This window comes from Myxocyprinus asiaticus, chromosome 36 (assembly GCF_019703515.2).
Source record: "Myxocyprinus asiaticus isolate MX2 ecotype Aquarium Trade chromosome 36, UBuf_Myxa_2, whole genome shotgun sequence".
NCBI lineage: Eukaryota > Metazoa > Chordata > Actinopteri > Cypriniformes > Catostomidae > Myxocyprinus > Myxocyprinus asiaticus.
Genome location: NC_059379.1, coordinates 38,701,720 through 38,725,532, shown reverse-complemented (window position 1 = coordinate 38,725,532; position 23,813 = coordinate 38,701,720). Strand labels below are relative to the sequence as shown.

At 37.7% G+C, this 23,813-nt stretch overlaps 1 protein-coding gene across 2 annotated transcripts; it reads left to right on the top strand.

Moving 5' to 3' along the window:
- Positions 1 to 6,338: 6,338 nt before the first annotated feature.
- On the top strand, positions 6,339 to 22,326 carry LOC127427153 (protein phosphatase 1 regulatory subunit 1B-like). Of its 2 annotated transcripts, XR_007894908.1 has the most exons (6): positions 6,339 to 6,670; positions 16,012 to 16,095; positions 17,974 to 18,049; positions 19,533 to 19,649; positions 19,760 to 20,316; positions 20,696 to 22,326. XR_007894908.1 is itself a non-coding variant. In XM_051674585.1 (5 exons), the coding sequence occupies exons 1-5, from the start codon at positions 6,557 to 6,559 to the stop codon at positions 19,951 to 19,953; spliced, it is 585 nt and encodes a 194-aa protein (XP_051530545.1). In that variant the 5' UTR covers positions 6,339 to 6,556; the 3' UTR covers positions 19,954 to 22,326. The 2 variants fall into 2 exon arrangements, 1 of the variants encoding a protein (XP_051530545.1); XM_051674585.1 differs by having other exon boundaries at positions 19,760 to 22,326.
- Positions 22,327 to 23,813: the final 1,487 nt, after the last annotated feature.

Sequence of the window (23,813 nt, the reverse complement as noted above, 5' to 3'; positions counted from 1 at the left end):
CACTTCTCTCAAAATGAAATACATAGACAATACATTGCCAACTAAAGCCTTTCTCAGCCAAATAACAAAGTACACTGCATCTACGTGCACTTCTGCAGTCAATTCGGGATGGACTTCAAAGACACTTAATCAATAATCTTATGGTTCAATCAATATTGTTTAGATTTTTTTTTTTTTTTTTAACTGCCCAACAAAACCTACTGAGTTTACTCAAATAATAAATTACTTGAATTACACATAGCTACCTGATATTGGCATTATATTTATGCTGTGTAGCAAGAGGGGAGCTGGCTCCAGAGCTTAGCCTGGATTCTCCCAAGATTTTTTTCTCTTCGCACTAACTGACATCTTATGTTTTTTTTTTTTTTTTTGGTTCCTTGCCACAATCCCCTTTGGCTTGCTCACAAAGGGTGCCTAAAGACAAATAATTTGTATTTATAATAATCTAATACAGCCGGAACCCTCCCCACTCTGCTCCTGGATGTGCGAGGATGCCAGTGTGCACACATGGAGAATAGAAGCCGGCTTCCCGAGAAGAGGTGCACTCTGCATTTACCCGCTGCCCAAACGAGGCTTATTTACTATGTGCCTCTTCTCTCTCCTGCCCACTCCCATCATAAGCCTGGCTGAAGGACGGTCCTCAGAGGCGGGGTGACGATGACGAGAGGGAGGGGCGGGTCGTTCCTCCACAGATGTGTATTGTGAAAAGCATTATACAAATATAAATGACTTGACAGATACTAATGATTTCTCACTAGAGCAGTGTTGGAGATTGTAATGGATATATCTTTCATATTTTTGAATGTATCCCTACTGTCATGGTGTTTACTGGTTGCCAGTATGTCACAATCATATTTGATATTGACATCAGAACTATTCAAAACTGTTTTCAATTCAAATAAATGTAAGCATTTCACAATTAATGTAAACTGAATGTAATTTAAGAGTGTGTGGTATAAACATATACAGAAACTGCAGCTTATAAATGTGGCAGGTGGCACTTTAAAAATAAATATTGGTGATCAGATTGGATTGGTATTTGCAGATCACAGTGTTAAAATATTGGTGTTTGGTATAGACCTCAAATTTCTTGATTGGTGCACCATTAAATAAAAGATGAGATACTGCTGTTGCAATCTGTCTTTAACATACAGCATCCACTTGATAACTTCAGACCGTGAGTTTAGCCTATTTTGTGCTCATCAAGATGCAAAGTCAAGAACAACAGTGGTATTTCTATCTATGTTATAGACAGGTTTCAAACTCCCAAACTTATGTTTACAGTTCAGCTCACAAACATGCTTCACCACAGTGGGCACGTTGTTAGTTGGTTGTAGAACAGGCATACCAATACAAGAGCACACAAATGATAAGATACTGCAATCTGTCATTAAATTAAAGAATCCATTTAATTACTTTAGACATTTAGCCTGTGAGATGCTCAGTAAGATGCAAAGTCAAGAACAACAGAAGCATGTATGGCCATGTTCAAGACAGGATTAAAACTCCTTCTTGTAAGGCTGGCACCAGGATGTCTACACCCAAAAGGCGCCATTTCCGGTAAAAGTCAAAGAACTCTGCGAGAATCAATGTTATAGAACTCTCTCACAAAAGCTGAAATCTACACCTGAATATCACCATGTGTGATAAATTGCAAATCACCTTGCTGTCCCCTCTTCTCTCTCCCCTTCAACAGCTCAGGACCAATACAAAGACACAAGATTTAAATGTAAAAATATAACAAATACCATGAAAACAAAGAATGCAACTGTATGTGTTTGATATCATTTAAGAGGTCTCTGTGCAACTGGTATAATGGTCTCTTTCCCATGTTGATAAAACTAATGGTGAAAAAGTTGTAAGGTCTTTGCCAAATACTGCATAATTCTGGAGGTCTATCCCCCTCCTTGACCTACAATTTAAATGATCTCCTGTATGTTAACAAGGTTAAACCCCAGGAAGTCAAGAACACATTCACCCCCAAATTCTCATTGTTCAAAGGATAATACCATTTGGTACACAATGTTTATTCTGTTTGGGTATTTAAGGAAAGTTGGCAAGAAGCTCAGGGGATATGTAAGCAGATCTCCCATGCTGTACCGCGGTATGTAGTTTTGTCAGGTATGTTTCTTTGACTTGTCTTTTATTTTTTAGAAATGTTTATTTATTCTGATCATGTGTGAAATTGGCTTTAATTGATTTTGTAACTTACATTTTAAATCCTACCTGGCAAATGAATAGTTACTTTTTGATTTATTCTGTATTCATCCGAAATCATTTATCACCGGTAGATTCAAGGGACGCCTTTTGTTACCGCAAACTTATGTCCAGGATAATGATCATTATTGGAGCTTATGAATAGGAGGAAACCACGTAAGACTACCAGTCACTGCTTATCACTGTCTTAGCAAGTTGTATGAAACGTGACTAAATAAAACAATCATCTGGTTATGAGCAAGCAGTAGGCGGCCGAACCAGATGATATTAGTAAACCCTGCAACCGCTGACTATGAACGGGCTGGCAATTTTGTGTCCGTGAGATCTATGCAAATAATCGGCCGGCATATGACTCTAAGCGACAATCGGGACCCGAATGAAAGGATAATGAATGTTAGGACGATTCAGAGTAATCAATAACTTAAAAAGATCAAATTAAAAGAATGATCAGAAGTTAACAGAGATGTAATCTAAATTAGAGGTCAACTTAAATTGGAGTCAGATTAATATAAAATTGGAGTCAGATAAAATGAATAATGGAATCAATTTGTAAAGTGTAAATTAACAATAATTGCTTTACTTCAGCACTCAGAAAAGACAGAACAACGCAGGACCTTCAAGGGCAATTTATTGAAGTTCCACTCCGGAACGGATAGAAAATGATCTCTTTTTACATTCTGATTAAACAGTAAGTCAGCATACAAACACAGTGTGCCACACTGGACATGCTGAAGTTTAGTTGCAAAACAAGCACATCATTATGAGAATCAGCACTCCTTCCAAAAATCTTTTGATTACTTTTTGCGAACTGTGTCTCAAGATTATTTGACTAAAATTTAGGGATGATCTGATAAAAGCTGTATGATCAGTTCTAAATGGAAGATGACAATTCGGACAGCAGCGGTATGTGAGAGCTGACGCATATGTGACACACCCGGAAGAGTGGTGCTGTTTACAACTGAGTAGAAGGAACGATGTACAGAAGCTTTGTTGGTTTTGGTTTAGATCTGTATTTATCTGTTTCTTTACTCACAATGGTACATTTGTGTGCTTATTCTGGATGTCTCAACTGAGAGGAGAATGTGAGATTACGTCTGTAACATGCTGACATGAATATGTCACATGAGAGACCACGTGAACTACACCCTTTCGTGAAGCTTACCGGAAGCGATGGTTTATAGTTAAAAAGTTCTTTTTCACACAAAAAGCAATCGTTTCTCTTTATGAGACATTAATTTAACCGCTGGAGTCGTATGGATGACATTTATGCTGACTGTCTGTTCTTTTTGGAGCTTCAAAAGTCTGAACACCATCCATTTGCATTTTAAGGACCTACTAAGCTAAGATATTTTTCTATTTTTCTTTAAATGTGTTCTGCTGAAGAAAGAAAGTCATCCATACCTGGGATATCATGAGGGTGAGTAAATGAGAATTTAAATTTTTTGGTGAACTATCCCTTTAAATGTCATAGTAGTTGATGTTTTACATGTAGTCTTGAGCGTCCTCATATTTAAATGTATTTAAATATGTATTTAAACACCTTCCACAGTGGTGTGGTTGGTGTCTGAATGTTATGCAAACAGTATGTTGTTGCTTAGATGTTTTGAACTTCTTTTTTGGCTCTGAGTGAAGAACGAAGAAATACATTGCTGTAAGTGTGCCAGGGCCTTAATAGATTTAATAGGGCCTCTCTCCCTTCAGGGACTGGCACCTAATTATATTAATAATAATAAGAACACAAACAGATACAATAGGGGCTATTTCCCTTCAGGGCTTGGCCCCTAATAATAATAATAATAGTAATAATATAGCTGCAAGCAGCAATGATTGAGGCCAAGACCTAAAGCCATTCACAATGCAAAGAGCTCCAGCACAACAGGGGTACACGTTGTTAAACCAGCTGAGACAGGGATCAAACTGGGATTTACCCAGTCTTTTGAAGTGAAACTCAGAGCTCTAACCACTGTGCCACACATCTGACAAGACTAAGGCTATGTTCAGACTGCCACTAAAAATCAGATTTTTTGCATATCCAGATTGTATCCAGATGAGTTTTGATAGTCTGGACAGCAAAAAACCACATGAAATCAGATTTTTCTGAATCTGATTCAAACCATATCGGGAGGTGGTTTCAAATGCTATTTAAATCAGATTTTTTCAGATGCGTCTCAGTCCAGATGCTCTGGCTGCTCAAATCGGATTTCAAATGGTCTATTGCATCACTCTTAAAGCGACACACAATGATGACGTCAAAAATCGGTGACGGAAATGCCGGAAGTATTCATAAGCCGGCCGTGACTGCAGCACAGAACATCACAATATTTACCAGTCTCCTCCGTTGCTGAGTTTTTCTTGTGCTACGGAGGAGTTTTGCACAGCGTCTAGACAGGGCGCTTATTTGGAGAGTGAGATGATGCACCTCCATTTTTTCCGCATCTGTTTTGAAAGCATCGTCACGTGGGTATGCCTACGTCTTTACCAAAGCAACCCATGCAGATAGGTTGGTTATGTCTGAACGCGCAAATCTGATTTGATCACTTGCAACTAATAGTGCAGACAGTCTGCCTGAAAAGATCTGACTTGAGAAAAAATCAGATTTGCCTGCAGTCTGAACATAGCCTAAATAATGCAAAAGAGACATTTGGAGTTGAGAGTACAAAACTTCAGTAAAAAAAAGTAAGAAGTCTTTAATTGAAGCAGGATTTATGCAGTGAAGTATGGTCAACATTATAGTAAGCACAACATGAAGACTCAGAGGTCCACAGAAGTAAAAATTTTTAAATATCTCTGCTGGAGTCCAACTCACATTCTTTGGAAATAACTGCACCACATGACCAACAAATTTTCCTTATACCAAAGAGACATTCCAAGTTGAGAGTACAAAAAATAAAATCAGACAAAATGTTTTAGAGCTAAGTGGTTTGAATTCAAGCAGGGATTATGCAGTTTAATACAGCCTATGCATTAGTAAGTACAACATGCTAACTGATTAGCATGCTAAGCTATCATAGCATGTAGCATCATAACCATGCCAAACAGACCATTTTCTTTTGAACTAAAGGTGATACTGTCTCAAAACTGATCAGCTACCCTCAGGACATGATGTGGATGAAGCATACACATTTTAATTTCAATTAAACAAGGGATTTAAAAGATATACCACTTTATATGAAAATTCAAAATGGCGGAAAGGCAATATGCGTGATATTGGAAAATGTGGTATTGTTGGATTCCGAGTGACCCAAGGAATCCAAAAACAAACGTGATTGTAGGACAAACCTTTAAAAAGTTACAAACAAAAATATTTTTATTTTACATATTCTGACCCATAGGTGGCACTGTACCCTTATATCATGGTCATTATGAAGCATACCAAGTTTCGTTTCGATAGGATAAATTGTTTCTGAGATACAGCCTCACATCCTATTTCATATCAACATTTTGCATTAACGTAACTTTCAACAGTTTTGTACATAAAAATGTGGTGAAGTCAAGTCTGTGCAGTTAAGTCTGAAGATTATTTTGAATCATTGTTTGGGCAAATCAGACAAAGTTTGAAGGATGTGAAAAGTTTAAACTGTAAACATCATAATCCAAGATGGTGGCTACTGTAATGGGTGGAGTTTTAATGTAAGGGGTCCATTGGAATCATCAGGAGGAGAGTAATCAGATGCAAAGGTAAAGGTTTAGAAGATAAACTGGTGGTGGCAATATGGAGTTTGTCCTAGGGTTCCCAAATTTGCTTTGGAGGCTAGTCATGCCCACCCCTATCAGTGTGCCAGATTTCAGCATTTTCCTACACACGGTTAAAAGGGCTGCTGTAGACTCCAGTGGTGGAATAATTATAATAAGAAAAGCTACAAAAGCAAAGAAAATCATTACAAATACAATAGGGCACCAGCACCTTTGGTGCTTGGTCCTCTAAAAATCAGCACAAATATCAAATATTTATCTACTTCAGTGTATTTTGGCACACTGACTTCAGCCCTTCTTTGTCCTGCTTTTCCCTCCTCCTCATTCTCCATTCCCTCCTCCATCAAATCACAGCATTTTTTCTCAGGCCACACCTCCTTACAACACAGCAACACACACACAGCACAGGTTAGTGGTGAAGAGGCAGAGAATCATCTCTTGGCAGAAAAGGGGACATCTAAAAGGAAGAAAGAGCATTTTTACAGCAGTGTTCTTAGAAATAGATGTTTTTTCTCTGCACGCACCAAAAAGCACAAGACCTTATCCTCTAATCAAATACACTTTTTGGACATAATGCTGCAAGGTGCTTAATGAACCAACAGAAGGACTGATTCAGCATTAGACTGGTGAACTTGCGTATAAATCGATGGACCCAGAATTTCCAGCAGACATGGAGGGAGATGTGAGAGACAGGAGGAAGATTCAGTTCTCCGTGCCCTCTGCACTGCCTACCCAACTGGATCCCAAACAAGCAGAGTTGGTAAGATCTCTGTGTGTGAGGAAACAGTACAGAGAAAAGTGCGTGTGAGTGTTAGGGGTAGATGTTGTAAAACTGAATGGAACTAATGTAGGTTTGAATCAGTGTTCTTGATAAAGGCATTCAAACATGAGGCTGTTTGAAGCTCAAAATGATGGTAAAGGGGGCATCCCAAAGGAATAACGACAGAGAGAAAGGCGAAAGAATGTGACTATTAGTATTTGGATTAAATATAGAGTAGCTTTATTTAATAGTATGCCATTGAGTATATCAGTAGTAAATCACTGAGGTCATTGATGATGTCATAGATGTTAAGAATTCAGTCGTTCATGCTGCTGGTTCAATCATGTAACAGTGACGTTGAGCAGACAGACAGTTACTTTATGACTCAGGTAACCTAAAATGTGCTTCATGTGGAAACATTTAACTGTTTTTTATTAAAGTCAAAATATAATTTATTATGACTGAATTAACCTGCCTACAGAAGTTTACACAAATGAAACTCATTTTAAGGATCAGGTCATGTAGAAATATCCCTTAAGGTAACAAGAGTGCAGAGCTTTTGTAGACCAGAGCAGGTAAATCCATTAGATAAGTGGGCTAAAATGCTTTTTGTCTTCAGTGTCTAGGACATGGATCAGTCTGCCTGACAACAGAGTATGCAATGTCTTGAGTTCAGCATCTCTCAGTGTGTGTGTGTGTGTCTGTGTGTGTGTCTGTGAGTGTGTGTGTGTGGGCAGGTTTAAGTGGTTCACTAGGACTTTTTTTTAGGTTGCAAACTGGTAATTACAAGGGTATTATGCTATAAATGTGGTTTATGAGGACATTTCTAGTGTCCCCATAATTCAAATGGCTTAAAAAAAAAAAAACCATACTAAATTATGTTTTTTGGAAAATATAAAAATGCAGAAAGTTTTTTTGTGAGGGTTAGGTTTAGGTGTAGGGTTAGGGTTAGGGGATAGAATACATAGTTCATACAGTATAAAAATCATTATGTCTATGGAGAGTCCTCATAATGATAGCTGCACCAACGTGTGTGTGTGTGTGTGTGTGTGTGTGTGTGTGTGCGTAGGTGCTGTTCGTCCACACATCCAGCATACAACAGCAGCAAACTAGTTTAGCTGCGCTGAAAAGGTGCTGTGTTAAGTTATGTCCCAATTACACTGAGGATGATACCAGAGGAGTGGCATACAGAGGTGTTATTATGAAGATGATGTGTGCAAAACTTTTTTCAAAACATTCAAATATACAACAAAGAAGGCATGAAAACATTAAAACAAATATCTCAACTAAAATGAGCAGACATTAATATAATAAAATAGGAGGGAAAAAGTTAAAAAATATATAAACAGATAAACAAAATAAACACAAAAACAACATACATTCATTTTGTAATTCCAAGGCTTTCTAATAAATCAAATTATTTAATGCCTTTCTTATTCTTCATAAATCTAAATGAACTAAAAAACGAATGTACTTCACTCAAAAAAAAAAAAAAAAAAAAAAAACAGGTTGGGTTTTCATAAATTTAGCATTATGTATGGAGAATTTAGCCTGTGTGATTATGCAATTTTCTATATACTCATTGTATTTGTTTCTCATGATAATCCCAAACAACATGTACATTCTAGAACAGGTATCTCCATACAATTCTTAATCCACTCCAAAACATTCTTCCCTTCACCTGAACATTTGGACATAAAAAAAGATAAATCGATCTATCTATCTATCTATCTATTTTGTGAACATGCAGGGGATAAAGTTCTAGAGTGAAGGTGTTTCTAATAATTGGTTGTTACAATTTTTATTGAGAAAATTAATTTTGTTCACAGTTAACATGGGGATATTAGGGTTTACCAGAGAAATCATTTACCAAATTTTTTTGCAAGCTAAAGAAATTAAACAGGAATGGCTTTAATTAGAGAACTGTATTCCCTTCTATTACAATGAAGATTACATTTTGCACAAAAAACTGAGCTGTTTAAAGCCGTTTGAAGAATAGGGTTAAGATATACAAAAAAGGGAAATGAAAGAGATGTTATGATCAAACCATCTCCTCTGTTAGGCTTTTGAACAGACCCTTGCGAGAGCATAAAACTAGTTCAGTTACACTGAGACAGTGCTGTGCCAAACTGACCCAGTTTGTGTGAAGAAATTATTAACTACTAACCACCATCAGGGTTTGTGATGTGAAACTTAACTAAATAGCTTGCCTGAGGCTGTACTGGATCTTTTCTTCTAAAATTAGTAATGTTTGCTAAGGAAAGCATCACTATTACTATTGCTTATTCCTAGGTTTATGCATTTAAACAAACCTAATTCCAAGTAACTTCAGTTTGTGCAACAGACATAAATAATACCTCTAATCGTGTGGCTGGTTGAGGTGGGCTGTGCTATCATATTTGTAAGGGAACAATTTTACTAGGACCTGAGCCATATCTAGCAACCAGAATATCATAGAGACTTGAGGGTGAGTTGTTTTGACTTAGGCTATTGAGCAACCACCTTGTAACCACCCAGAACACCCTAGAAATGCTATAAACGAACACCCTAGAAAAGCTATAAATGGGCAAGCACATCTCGCATTTTCTTCAGCTTTTGTTATAGGCTACCATGGTGTTTGGTACAGAAATTTAAATGCTACTATGACATTATCTTATTTAAAAATATTACATCTAAGCCCATTACTCCTTCATTCTCTTATTCTTTGTTTGTTGCTTCCCGATCTCATTAAACTTTCATGACTATGGCAACATTTTTGCAAAATGAAATTATGTGGCTCATTACACATACTGTATAGAGCTAGTACCAAGGTGAAATTTTCACTATATGGTGGAAAAAGCGAGTTAAATGCTTTTCCGAACAGATGAAGTTTTTAAGTTTAATGCTCTATTAAGTTTTAAATCAACAAAACCTACCTCCCTTAACCTAATCCTTAAACCTAAACCTAACCAATAGTGTCATTGAATGCAAATGTGAGATGAAAAACATATGAGGTTTTTAAGGTTAATTCTCTATCAAGTTTTAAATAAACAAAACCAATGTCCCTACCCTAAACCTTAAACCTAAACTTAACCGAGAGTGTCTTAAAAGCAAATGTACAGTGAAAAATGCAATTAATTGCTGCAGCAGCCACATTATTTTGTTGTGTTTCTATTACACTTTTGGCACAAGTGTCGACTCTTGTGCTTTGCTGGACTCATAGCCTGGTCCTTTACGTTGCAAGTTTAACGCTCTATCAGTTGAGCTACTGTACCGCACAATTTGATGGCATTTAAATAAGCTTGTAAATGTAGTAGATTATGTAATGCAAATATTCAAATGTTTCACCTTAAAAGTCATGCATTATAGTAAAAGTGTTTAGATGTCATAAGACAGCATTGTGTGAGGAACAGAAAGAAAAGTAGGCTAAGTGTCCTTGAACTGAATAAAAGTGGTTGTTGTAGCATCTCTAGTGTTTATTTCACCAGAAAATGATATGAGCCATGTAAAACTTTTTTATAACTATTTTGTGTGTGTGTGTGGGCAAGTTTAAGTGGTTTGAGGACTTTTTTAGGTTACAAACTGGTAATTACAAGGGTATTATGCTATAAATGTGGTTTATGAGGACATTTCTAGTGTCCCCATAATTCAAATCGCTTAAAAAAAAAACAAACAAACAAACAAACAAAAAAAAAAAACATACTAAACGATGTTTTATTGAAAATGTAAAAATGCAGAAATGTTTTTGTGAGGGTTAGGTTTAGGAGTAGGGTTAGGGTTAGGGGATAGAATCTATAGTTCGTACAGTATAAAAATCATTATGTCTATGGAGAGTCCTCATAATTAAAGCTGCACCAACATGTGTGTGTGTGTGTGTGTGTGCAAAAATTTGTTATAGTAACTTGATTCTATGAGACCAGGTTGATATTGTGACACTAATGGGGCTTTTCCACTGCACAGTACAGCTATACTCGACTCGACTCTGCTCGCTTTTTGGGGGTTTTCCACTGTGGATAGTACCTGGTAACTGGTACTTATTTTAGTACCACCTCAGTCGAGGTTCCAAGTGAGCCGAGCCGATACTAAATGTGACGTCAAAACCCTGCAGATCACTGATTGTTCAGAGAGAATCATCACTACCAGCGTCACTGGATTTGCGACACAGGACATCAACCCGCTAATTTTAAAGTTAGCAACAGTGACAGCAATATCATTTGTTCATGCAACTTTCGAATTTTAAAAAGAAATGGCTGTGCGCAAAACCACGCCGTGAACCATCAAGGACCACAACAGCTGGAGTGATTCAAACAGAAGAAAGTGGAAGTGGTTCGACCAAATGGACGCTATCTATGGCAATAGACCGGTGAGCAATGGGAGGGAGAGTGCCCTGGACTCGGCATTGTTGGAGTCCACGATGGAGAATGGTACGTTTTGTTACGTTAACTCTATATTCTGCTTGAAAGCTTCACTTTATTTAGTTGACCAGCTGCTAGAAAGCTTGCTTCTAAAACAACCAGGCAAAATCACTATGCAACAACTGCTTTATGCAACACAATGAGCTAGTAGCTAACAGTTAGTGGTCATGTTATTGTTTATGGTCAGTAATGTTTGTGTTGCGTTTAAGGTGATATCACGGCAGTAGAGGCGGCGCAACTATGACGATCAGCCTATAATCCCACCCGTGTTGAGGCGGCACTAAACTGCAGTGGAAAAGCAAGCTCAGAAAAGTAAAGCGAGCAGAGTAGAGTCAAGTCGAACCGTAACGTGCAGTGGAAAAGTGCCTACAAATAACTTATGTGCCTACATTCTAACCTTTAAAACTTGCATACAGATAATGTACATTATTATAAAATATTTGTCATGGAGCCCAAGGGATAAAGCAATGCAGTCTCATTGGATGACATTTTCCCCATTTTATTCTTCATAAGTATCATGTTTGTAGCCTAATGTATTTTGAACTTCAATTTATTTAAGGCAGAAATGATACATTGCATAACATTATTCAGGTCCATTTATTTAAATCTATTTTGTCTCTTGTTGTGTTAGCAGTTCATAAAAGCTCACTGTTAGTATTAGACCAAGTGCTGGCATGAGATGATGTACCATATATATATATATATATATATATATATATATATATATATATATATATATATATATATATATATACACACACACACACACACACACACACACACACACACACCAATCAGCCACAACATTAAAACCACCTGCCTAATATCGTGTAGGTCCCCTTCGTGCCGCCAAAAGACCCGTTGAGGCATGGCCTCCACAAGACCTCTAAAGGTGTCCTGTGGTATCTGGCACCAAGACGTTAGCAGCAGATCCTTTAAGTCCTGTAAGTTGCGAGGTTACGTTTTCAGCAATTTGTTCTATAGTAGTTCTTCTGTGGGATCGAGCCTTGGGCGCCCATGACCCTGTCACCGGTTCACCAGTTGTCCTTCCTTGGACCACTTTTGATAGGTAATAACCACTGCATACCAGGAACACCCAACAAGACCTGCCGTTTTGGAGATGCTCTGACCCAGTCATCTAGCCATCACAATTTGACCCTTGTCAAAGTCACTCAGATCCTTACGCTTGCCCATTTTTCCTGCTTCCAACACATGAAATTCAAGTGACTGTTCACTTGCTGCCTAATATATCCCACCCCTTGACAGGTGCCATTGTGACAAGATAATATATGTTATTCACTTCAGCTGTCAGTGGTTCCCTATCTATCACTCACTCGACATTGTGTCAATACAGTGACACTAGGGGTCACACTTGGGAGCCCCTAACACCTCTACTTTTTTTCAAAAAGGCCAATGGGAATTGGCGAGTGGAATTTGCATGCCACTCCCCCGGACATATGGTTATAAAAGGAGCTGGTATGCAACCACTCATTCAGATTTTCTCTTTGGAGCCAAGCGGTTGCATTCAGTGCACTGAATACAATTCCTCCAATTCACCTCGTAAAACTGCTGTATTTATGGTACGTTTCAGCGGCTTCTCCCCCCTCTGTGCCTGTGGAGTGCAGAGAACGCCCCTGGGCGCTTCAGCTGAGCGAAAAAAGAGTCAAAAGGTTCTGGCCATTGATCCAGGGCAAGCACGTGTTGGTCTGGATGGACAACACAGCGACGGTAGCGTACATCAAGAACACACATGTGCTGTGTAAAATACGGAACAGACAATTTATGATCTGAATCAGAAGTGTGTAATGCCTGGATTATTAGATGGATGAAACAACTATTATGACCTACATAGGAATGAGTGCATGAATAGTTTAAGAAACTAGATTAGAAGCAATATAGAACAATTTTACACACATCATCCATGTCTTTTTAAGATGTGACAATTTGACAAAGAACATAATCCTGTAGAATGGTTTACTCATTTGCAAACTTGCCATCCAGATTACTACATTTTCTGGCAATTTTGTTTCTTGGCAACAGTGTGGTGAGGTAGATGTGTGGACTGTTTTCCATTCACATTCAGAATATTTAGAATTATATTTTCAGCACTCTCTTCCTAAGCCAAAATGTATTTATGCTACATCAAATTATATATGATAATATCATATAACAAGAATAATATTCACACATAAAACAACCATTCATTATATGGTATGTTAGCGACTGATATTGAATTGAAGAAAAAAAAAATGTATATTTCATAAAGATCAGTGTCCATCCCTTGGATTACAATCATGGCATTGATAAAAAGATTTCTTTACAGATCAAGTAAGTTAAAAAAAAAAAAAAAAAAAAATTGAATTTCACTAAAATAAGTTTCTAAGCTTTCTGACTGAATAAAAGCTTACAAAACTCTAGAGGGAGCATTGACAACCATGTTTCTTATGGTAGAGGGTACAGTTGTAACACATTGTCACATCTGTCCCCCGCTAATCACCTTGCATGTTTGCCTGATTTCCTCCGTGACGTTACATCCTAACATGTCCCAAAATATGTTCATTTTAAGTAGACAAATTAATAATTACAACAAGGAAATTTTCCTTTCATGGTCATTCAGAAATAATTATTTACTCACAATGAAAGAGGACTAAGAAAATGAAAATATTGCCCCACAAAACTGATGTTCTCTAATAATTTATCATCAATTTGGACTATGTTCTTCAAATTTTCCACACAGAGAGAGGATGCTAATGTTACTTGCATTAAAAGGGAAATATTCACAGTGTTTCAACTGTACTCTGTTATAACTGTACTTAGTCTACCCTACCTGGAAGATGCACTTCAGCCAAAAAAAGAGTGTGGAGAATATTTCATGCACTCAGCAGTCACCCTGCATAGAAGTAGGGGCAGGGTTACCAGGCCACGATGCTAGCCTGACAAAACAGTTGTTGTAATGGTGAATAGCAACTACCAAAACCACAAATGTGAGTTAAATGCTTTACCATCACCCCATGCTGTCTGAGTATGTAGATTATATGAGATGTGTTGGACTGAGGTTGACTAACTTGCTAAAGCTAGCAGCAACACCTAACGAACATTTGAAACATCACTTCCTCAAAGTGAAAAACGGTAGTGTTCCATTTGAGATGACACTACCCATTGAAAATTTGTAAACTAGATAATCATGTGCATTGTGTATAGTGTAAGTCAGTGCCCACCTAACAAGAGGAGCCTACCAGGTTAGCAACAAAATGCATTATTTGCCAGTCCCATAGATATTCTAATTTAATTGGAACTTTACACTTAAATATGACCAAAAATTCCCATATTAAAATTTTAAAGACATAAAGCCCTCCAAGGCTCCTTTGTCCAATCCCTCCATGGCTCCTTGCTCCAAGCCTTCCACAGCTCCTTGCTCCAAGCCTTCCACGGCTCCGCCTCCCACGGCTCTGCCCCTCGAGCCTCCCACAGCTCCGCTTTCCCTGGCTCCGCTCCTCGAACCTCCCGTGGCTCCGTCTTCCATGGCTCCGCCTCTCGACCCGCCTGTGGTTCCCCCTTACATGGCTCCGCCTCTCAAGCCACCCATGGCTCTGCCTTCCTTGGCCCCGCCTTCCTTGGCTCCACCCCTCGGGCATCTCCTGGCCCCACCTTCCTTGGCTCCGCCCATTGAGCCTCTCCTGGCTTCCTGCTGCTCCGCCTCTGGATCCACCTATGGCTCCGCCCCCTCAGTTTTCACCGCCTGCCGCCAAATCGCCGGACCCCATTCCCTTCCTAGAGCTGCCTCCCAAACCTCCTGACCCTGTTCCAGCTCTGTGGCTGCCTCCCAGGCCTCTTGACCCTGTCCCTGATCTGTGGCCACCTCCCAGGCCTCCTGACCCTGTTCCTGCTCTGTGGCTGCCTCCCAGGCCTCCTGACCCTGTTCCTGCTCTGTGGCTGCCTCCCAAGCCTCCTGACCCAGTCCCTGCCCAATGGTCACCTCCCTGGTCTCCTGATCATCCACAGACTCCTCCCTGGCCACCGGATCATCCGCCAATTCCTCCTGATCGTCCTCCTGGATCTGTGTCCTCCTGCCCTCCTCCATCTTTGGGTGCCAGGAGTCGCCCGTTAAGGGGGGGGGGGGTTTCTATCATGGATCCACCAGACTCCCTCACTCACGCCACACTCTGCTGCCTCTCCCTCACTCCACACAGCGCTCACTCTCCCCTGAGTTGATCACATGCACCTGCGCATCATCAGTGATTATTCAAGCACTGCATAAAACCCCGCTCTCACACTCAGTCATTTGTCTGTTCTCATTATCAGTGTTTCCCTGGAGACTACGGACTCCCTAGTTTGTCTAGACTTACCTGCAATTATATACGTACCTGTTATTGTTCCCCTCATCAGAGTTTAGTGTTAGTTCATCCTCCGTTTGTTCCCCAGCATTTGGATTCTCCTGTTCCATTTAAGTTTCCTGTAAAGACTAAAAGACTTTGTGAGTTTTTCCTTCATCTGCATATTGTTATATTTCCTTGTTTGGAGTTTACTCACCTGCTGTTCGTGTCTGGATTGCCTCACCTGTTTGTTACTCCTCTTCCATCAATAAACCCAGTGATTGAGTCCATCCCTCTGCCTCCATGAGATTTTCTGTGACAGTGTTCACCCAAAAATGAAAATTCAGTCGTTATTTACTCAACCTTTTGTTGTTGCAAACCTGTATGGCTTCCTTTCAGCTATGGAACACAAAAGGAGACGTCGAGCAGAATATTAGGGATTGACAGTCTTAGTTACCATTCACTTTCATTGTATAGAAAAAAGATGCAAATGAAAGTGAATGGTAATTCACACAATCAGTTACAATCCCAATATTTCCAGTGTTCACCAAGTGTTCAATACCCTTTGGTAGTGAACACTTGGTGAACACTGGAAATATTGGGATTGTAACTGATTGTCAATGTTTTCAATCAGATTCGGCGCAGAAGACCGACGCCTGCAACCCTGTTCCAGCTAACAGATCATGCATCTCCAGACGATGAGAGTATCAGCCATCAGGTTAGACAAAATCACAAGACAAAGTAATGTTATACTGCTGTTTGTGCTTATTCCTTTTCTTGTATTTCTGTGTGTTTTTTTTTTTTAATATTGTTTTATTTTATTTATGCAATATTATTTCATTAAGAAATGACGGTATTTACATTTATCTTGAAGTGTGGTAAGATTTAGAGGTCGACCGATATTGGATTTTGGTGACATCGTTGATTAAGCTGGTGGAAAAGTTTGATAAACGATTAATAGTTCTTAAAATTGATTTATTGAATGTTAAAATGTTTCATTGTCTTTCCTTACTGTGATGGGCACAGACACAAAGTTCAAAATGAATAAAATCCCAGATGCAGTTTATTGTGCAATCAAAATACCAATAATAACCTGAAAAAATAGACTTGCTGCAAAACCTGCGAATTAACTATAAACATGCCCAAAATACGCTTGGTTGGGACTCTTATTTTGAAATGTCTGTGCTCCCAGCTCAAACAAACACACAAGACACAAGGGAAACAGAACATGCACTCTTACAATAATTTATGTATTACTATATAAATACTTAAAAGTAAACATTGTCCTATAGGCTAATAAATACTGTATGAGTAGTAATTCATCAACAGTAGATCATCATTCATCAATAGTATATCATCAGCGATCACTTGTCATAATTGTCCGGCATTCTGGTATTACATAAAAATGTTTTTTCCTTTTTTCACAACAAACTCCACACAGAGTCATTGATCATTTTTATTTCATCTCTAGAGGCCGTTGTTATACTGTAGAACCAAGGAGTTCTAACTATAGAATCCCTCAGTGCTGGTGTTGTGCCAAAATCTGACTGCCCACCAGATTCTGACTCCCCTCTTCCTGATTGGCCCTTATCCCTAAAGCCCACCCCTAACCTCATTGGTCTCTACTCCTAAAGCCCATCCCTACACCTTCACCTTCCCCTTCCCCTAAACATGAGAATATCAGGGAGTCAAAATTCCACACTACACCGGCCATGGAGGAGCACAGAAGAATTCAACAAAGCAAAAAAACTAATGGCCACTATCTACATTGATTTTTGCAGATAACTAATAGTTCCAAAAAGCAACTATCAGCGCCAATTAATCGGTAAAACTGATACATGTATGGGTCGACCTCTAGTATGAGTGAGTTCTCTACTGGGTTAAATTGCTCATAACAAATTTATAGGCAAAATATGCACTAGTAGTTCTATGATAGTGTTTGTGTCCAAAACCATAACAATTATGAATTCTTAGGCAGTATCTGAAGGTATGAAGGCATCAAGGCATGTCCAAACCCAATGTTTATGTATCCTGTCTTCTAAGATGGCTCCAATGGCTCTATTTTTTTTTCAAGGCAGCACAGATATGTCCTTCACTGCCTATGATATCCCACAATTGTTTGTATGTAGTTTGATTGGTGTTAAGATTAACATAGTGCCGTTCAAAGAAGTCCATTTGTTTATTTTATTAGATATTAGATTTACTCTTTATTATTATTATTATTATTATTATTATTATTATTCACTTTCCACCGTGAAGCTTTGTGCTCATTAAATATTTACTTGGTTATGTCTAAAGCTCACTTTAATTTGTTACTGATCATTAGACATTGTGTAATGGTGCCTTGACAGACATTTTAAAACCTCTTTCATCAAGAGAGACCTTCATACAAAAATGCTGCCCAGCAAGGTCACAAGGCAATTTCTGGTTTCGAACACAATTTCACATAGTGTTCCCATCATGAATTTAAACCAGTTTTTCTCAATCATTGTTATAAAACTCTTAACCAAGCCACTGTAAACTGTTTCAATACTGTCTTAAATGTCACTGAATAACGAATGATTAGATGATCACAGAGTGTTCTTCTCTTGTGTAGTTGCCTGTTATTGAAAATGGAGCTCTTAAGCCAAAAAGAGTCACCACAGCCATCTACGAGCCGCCATCACTGAAGGGTAAGAACATTGCGAGAGAGACTTGCAGCTCCAGACTATATGAAGTGATTGGTTAAATTTGCCCAGTTAAATCACATACATTGTAAAGAAATTACACAGGATGGTTATTCTGATACCCTTAATAATGTAACACAAATGACAAAGGATTTTTGTAAGAGAGTAATAGACCATGTCATAGCCTTTTAGCTATCTAGATATTTAATCGTATTAGACCTTTAACACAATCCATGTGTGTTGTCACACACTGAATAAAAATGTTAACCTGAAAAATGTGCATCATGTGGTAACATCTAATTAACTTATTAACAATTCTTGAACATTTTTGTCACAACGTAATTTTTCTTTTTTTTTAATTTGCACTGTTGCGCTTAAATTTGTTCACCTAATCCATCTCTGTTGGAACAACTTAAGTAAATTTAAGTAAAGTATAACAAACTGTTTTAACCACTTGATGATCATTTAAAGTAATATACTGTACATGCAGTATATAATGTGTCATTTGTCATGTTTACATTCTGCCTTCATGGCCCTAATGTACTAACAAGTGGGTGTATAAAAGGGTGCCATATGTGTCAATGGGCAGAATACAGACAAAAAGAGTGATGATTAGAGGCATATGTTGGGTGCAGACGGCACATTAATGGAGCAGCATATCAAACAACAGTGTGAAAGGATTCTTAGGAGTATTTGACTTGATTTGGTTCCTACAATCTGTTTAATCTTTCAAAAATAACAGAGACTTTACAGAATTCTTCTAAACACAGTTTGAAGATAACCAAGGCTTCACAGAATCTACTGAAATGGAGTAAGAATTTTACTATTGTAATGTTTTGGTATGTGGATAAACGTTGCAAGAAAAACAGTTCGTTCTGAGATGGCGTAATCCAATCAAACACACTCATACAATGACTGAGAACGTTCCTCCAACTTTCCTGGCAGCCTAGTACATTGAAGTCCAAGGTGACATTCCCATAGGGAACTCGGGCATATTAAGAGAATAGATGTGGAGAGGACAGACAGTGATTTCGGAAAGTGAGTCATCATATGAAGCAAAGAAAGAACCCATTGATAACAGAATGACAGTGATGACAGTCAGTAATTACTCATGACCTTGAGAGAATCTTAGGAGTTTCGATGCTTTATCTGCTAAACATAGATTATGGCATTAATAGATGTTATCAGTAGTATTATTTTTAGTGGGAATTCAGTGGGCTTTTTTTTTTATAGTTTACTTTTCACGTCACAACATCTGACCAATATCAATCCATTCTTTTAAATTTGCATTGTAACAAATCCTTTGCCTTTAAAAATGTAGACGTAATTAGATGCTTCAAAAAATAACTAAATATATAAATGTCCTCAGAATAACAGCATTACATAAACCTGTTTTAACCTCTGTCCTGAAAATGGGATATTAACTTTCCTTGCAATAGGGCCTATTTGACATTGTAAATTACTTGCATTGTGTTGATGTGTTGAACAGCAGTTCAAAGGATGGCTGAAGCTCATATGCAGTTTCTGGATGCTCCGCAGCCAGGAGAGGGCAGCACAATCTCTGATTGCTCAGATACAGAAGACGTACATGCAATATCTGCCAAAGGTGCAACAATTCATGCCCTGCTTCTGAACTTAAATTTAATCTACGTTTTAATGCATTTTCCCAATAAATTTATTTTGAACTCACATCTTCTCTGTATCTTTTCTCTTTAGATCTCCCTAAAGACAACAGATCAGTCCAATCAAAGTGTCACCTGGAGTGTGAGGTCACCAGCCAGGATACAACATCCAGCCAACAGCCAGATAATCCAGGCAAAGCTGAGGAGGACAGCAGAATATCTACAGGGAGAGTGATGAATGAAGAAAGAAACAGAGTTAAACATGAGAAGAAAGGAAAAGGAAAATAATAATTGTGAGCAGGGACTAAAAATGATTCAAGGAACACATTTTTCTTTTATTTTAATTGTTCCGGAGTGAAAACGTTAATTTTAAATGCTGGTAACTGGTTATAACCGGTTAATTTCGCTCCGATAATTTTTTCATGAAACCAAAGGCCAAAGGGTTTATCAGAGTACATTTTTGGAACTACACCACTTCATGTTGCCTGAAAAATGAAACGTGCTTTGATCCTGAAGGAAAATTACACATTTCTTTGCCTAATTGCCTGTAGTGGATGTTGAATTCTGTGAATGAAGATCTTTTTGAACAACTATGTTTAATTACTACATATACTTGAACGGCTAATCCAGATACAAAGATAATTATTAGAGGTAAAAAGTACATTTCTCAGTTGTTTCCAAGTCTTCACTGAATTATTGTTAGATATGATGCATTCATACAGATTTGATGCTACCGGCTTTTGACTAAGAATCAGATCTGTAAAATTATACTTAACTGTTAATTAACTGTATGCTTGTTATGATTTCTATGCTGATAAATCCACCACACAAGAAAAAAAAAATTGTGCTTATTTTCATTTATTTTGGTGAGGCAAGTGGCTTATTTTGGGCTTGCTTTTGCAGACCAGGTTGCTTGTTTCTCTTGCGAGATCTGGAAAAAGTCAAATTGGTATTTCACCCACCCCTTAGCGCAGAGTACTGTCATTTTTAAAAGAACGTTATTAACCGTTCTTTTATTTTGTTTCAACAGGTAACATTTTGGAAAGGAGGCTGCAGAACTTCTGAACCGGAATGAAAAAATACCGTTCTTGTTCAGAACGAACTGAAATGAAAAACATTTCATTTTTAGTCCCTAATTGTGAGTGAAGTGGAAAGGGTGTAAGCTTTTATTAAAATCTGACTTATTGGTGAATCTCATGAAACCTCTGAAGAACATTTTCATGACATGTTTCAACCCACAAAATAAATAAATAAACCAAGAAATTCTATTTTGAAAGAAAATGAAGCCTATTTTGACATGTTTGACCATTGTGACATTTATTTAATGTAAAAGTTCCCTAATTTTCATTTCTGTAAAGCAAAAAGTTCGACATGTTACTTGGACAGTTTTCATGAGCACTGCAAACAAATAATATTCTTATTATGACAAACAAGTATACTTGTTTTAAACATCCTTAAAATTTGTAAAATTTACCTGAGAAGCAAAAATTTTAGATATTTTGTTTGGGTGCACTGGCAGATTTTTCACCTCTTAAGCATAAAAAAAATAAATAAATAAAAATCTTCCAGTGCAACAAGAAGAAATACACTTATAGCACTTATACACAGATAATTTGACTGGAAAACAAGTCGAAGATGCTTTTTGTAGTGAGATTCACCCTAATATGCATTTTTAAGAGATTATTTTTTAAAACGGAGAGGTTGATGTGATTGTTGTCAAAGAGAATAGAAAAGGGGAGATAAGGTTCAACGTTGGTTTAATGTAGTTCTAAAACAAAGAATTCGGGAGGAACTAATTCATCTAATCTTGTCAGTCATTAAACAAGAGTATAAACAGATGCATACCTCACTACCGTGACAATTCTTCCAACATCCCTCCACCACCCCATCTCCTGCCTTATTAACTTAATTTATTACATTATTAGTCAGTAATAAATTAAGGAGGGGATTGTATGCGTATGTGAACTTGTGATTGAGCAGGTGAGGACAGCAATCATACTGTCAGTACTGTACACTCAATACGCATTATACAGTATACTCACATATCTAGATTGTGTTTATTCTGTAAGGGTCTCGTTTTTTTTTTTTTTTTTTTTTTTTTGCAATTTTATTAAAATTACTGTAATTAACACTACAGTACAGTAATAATGTTTGAAATATTTTGTGTACATTATGGAATGTCTATCATTTTTTTCTCAATAGAATTTATAGTGAATGTCAATAAATAATTAAACATGGTTGTACAATACAGTGGCCCAAAAAATATTTGGACACTTAAAAATTTTCAAATTGCTAAAATGTTGCAGAAAAGTGAAGTTAGTTTTGAGAAAAGCCCTTGCATCATTTGTTTGATATTTTGTTATCTAATGCAATGACTTTTAGGCAACTGGAGTCAGGGTGATTTTTAGTAAATGTATAAAGTCAGTTCTCCTCAAATTCACACAGGTGTCCTAGCAGACTTCCTACAGGTGTAGTGGACATGTTGGACAACTATGGACATGTCCCACTAATGTTTGACAACCACAAAGTAGTACTTTTGGTCTTCATGTATTGCTTGTAAGTGTAACTTACAGAAAGTGAACAAACACTTTTGGGGCCACTGAATGTGCCAAAAATTAATCCACTTGTTCTCACTCTTTGACAATAAAAATGTTGAAAGCATTCTGATCAATTCATGTGGTTGAATTTTTGTTTATCCTGTTTGAGTGAGTGTGTGTGTGTGTGTGTGTGTGTGTACAGGTTTTGCTATACTTGTGAGGACCAAGTATTGAGAATCAACCTGTTCTGTGAGGACATTTCTGGTTGTGAGGACCTTTTGGGTGGTCCTCACAAGGGAAATGGCATATTAAATGGTGTTTTTTTGAAAATGTAAAAATGCAAAAAGGTTTCTGTGCGGGTTAGGGTTAAGGGATAGAATCTATAGTTTGTACAGTATAAAAATCATTATGTCTATGGAGGGTCCTCACAAGTATATCAAAACCAACGTGTGTGTGTGTGTGTGTGATGCAAATGCTTGGTGTTCTGCAGTAATTATGATCCTCTTCATCTACTGCATTCCCCCAGGATCACTTATAAGCACTAAACACTCAACAGTCATGTTCTGATTAACGTTGGCCTCATTAATCTATCCAAGTGACTATTTCCACAAGGTGTAAATAGCACCTGCCCACACAAGCGGCTATTTGCACTCAAACAGTCTGGTGGAAACACAGAGATTAAAGACAAACTGTACCCCCTTGTGTCACTGCAATGGCATAGTGTGTAAAGATTGTGTGGCAGTGTATTCTTTTGTGCAAACGGACCTGGGTTCGATTCCCCCTTTGTCCCACTTTTCCCCATCCTGTTCCCTGCCTCCACTCTTAATATTTCCTTTAATAACACTTATAATAATAAATAGAAATTAATATAAAGGTTGATTGCCTTGCAGCGATTTGGTCACAGTGATGTACGGGGAGTTGAGGAAGATTTGAGCTGTGCAAAATTAGCCATGCTTTTACTATAGTAATATTCTAGTAACCATAATTTTTGGTGGAAGCCACAGTTTTCATGCAGTAATCATGGTTTTACTTCAGTAACATGGTTTTAATATAGTTACCATGTTTAATTTTGTGGTTACTATTATTTTACTGCAAAATAACATGGTGATTCTATGGTTACTGTAGTAAAACCATGGTTAATTTTTGTAAGGGAAGGTTAGGGTTAGGTTTAGGGGTAGGGTATGGTGTAGAGTGTCTGTGAGACTAAATAAACACAATAAACACACTGCAGTGATGCCTCTATACTGTTTGTTATTATTTAATTAGGAGTGCAAATGGGATCTGCCACTATTTGCACTGGGGTGCAAATAGCATCTAACACTATTTGCACTTACTGCAAATAAGTGCTTTTTGTGGCTATTTATACTTTATGCAAATAGCTGCTGCCTTAATATACACCAACATCACTGTCCATAGTTTTATGCCTTATTATAGAAGGAAACCTCAGGAAATCCCATTTGGGGAATCTTTTCCTGACCTTTAGAGTCACTAAAGTGGAATTTAAAGATGTCATGTTCAACAAACTTTTAACATCATACTAATACAAAATACATGCCAGTAAATAATGCATTCTTCATGATGTGCTTATTATGAAGGACAAAGTACTCTAAA

Bases quoted from the DNA above. Each gene is read 5' to 3' on its own strand.
- LOC127427153 (XM_051674585.1), top strand. From the start codon at position 6,557: ATGGACCCAGAATTTCCAGCAGACATGGAGGGAGATGTGAGAGACAGG. The intron at 18,050-19,532 runs GTAAGAACATTG...TGTGTTGAACAG, and splicing joins CGAGCCGCCATCACTGAAGG to CAGTTCAAAGGATGGCTGAA. The intron at 19,650-19,759 runs GTGCAACAATTC...TTTTCTCTTTAG, and splicing joins ACATGCAATATCTGCCAAAG to ATCTCCCTAAAGACAACAGA.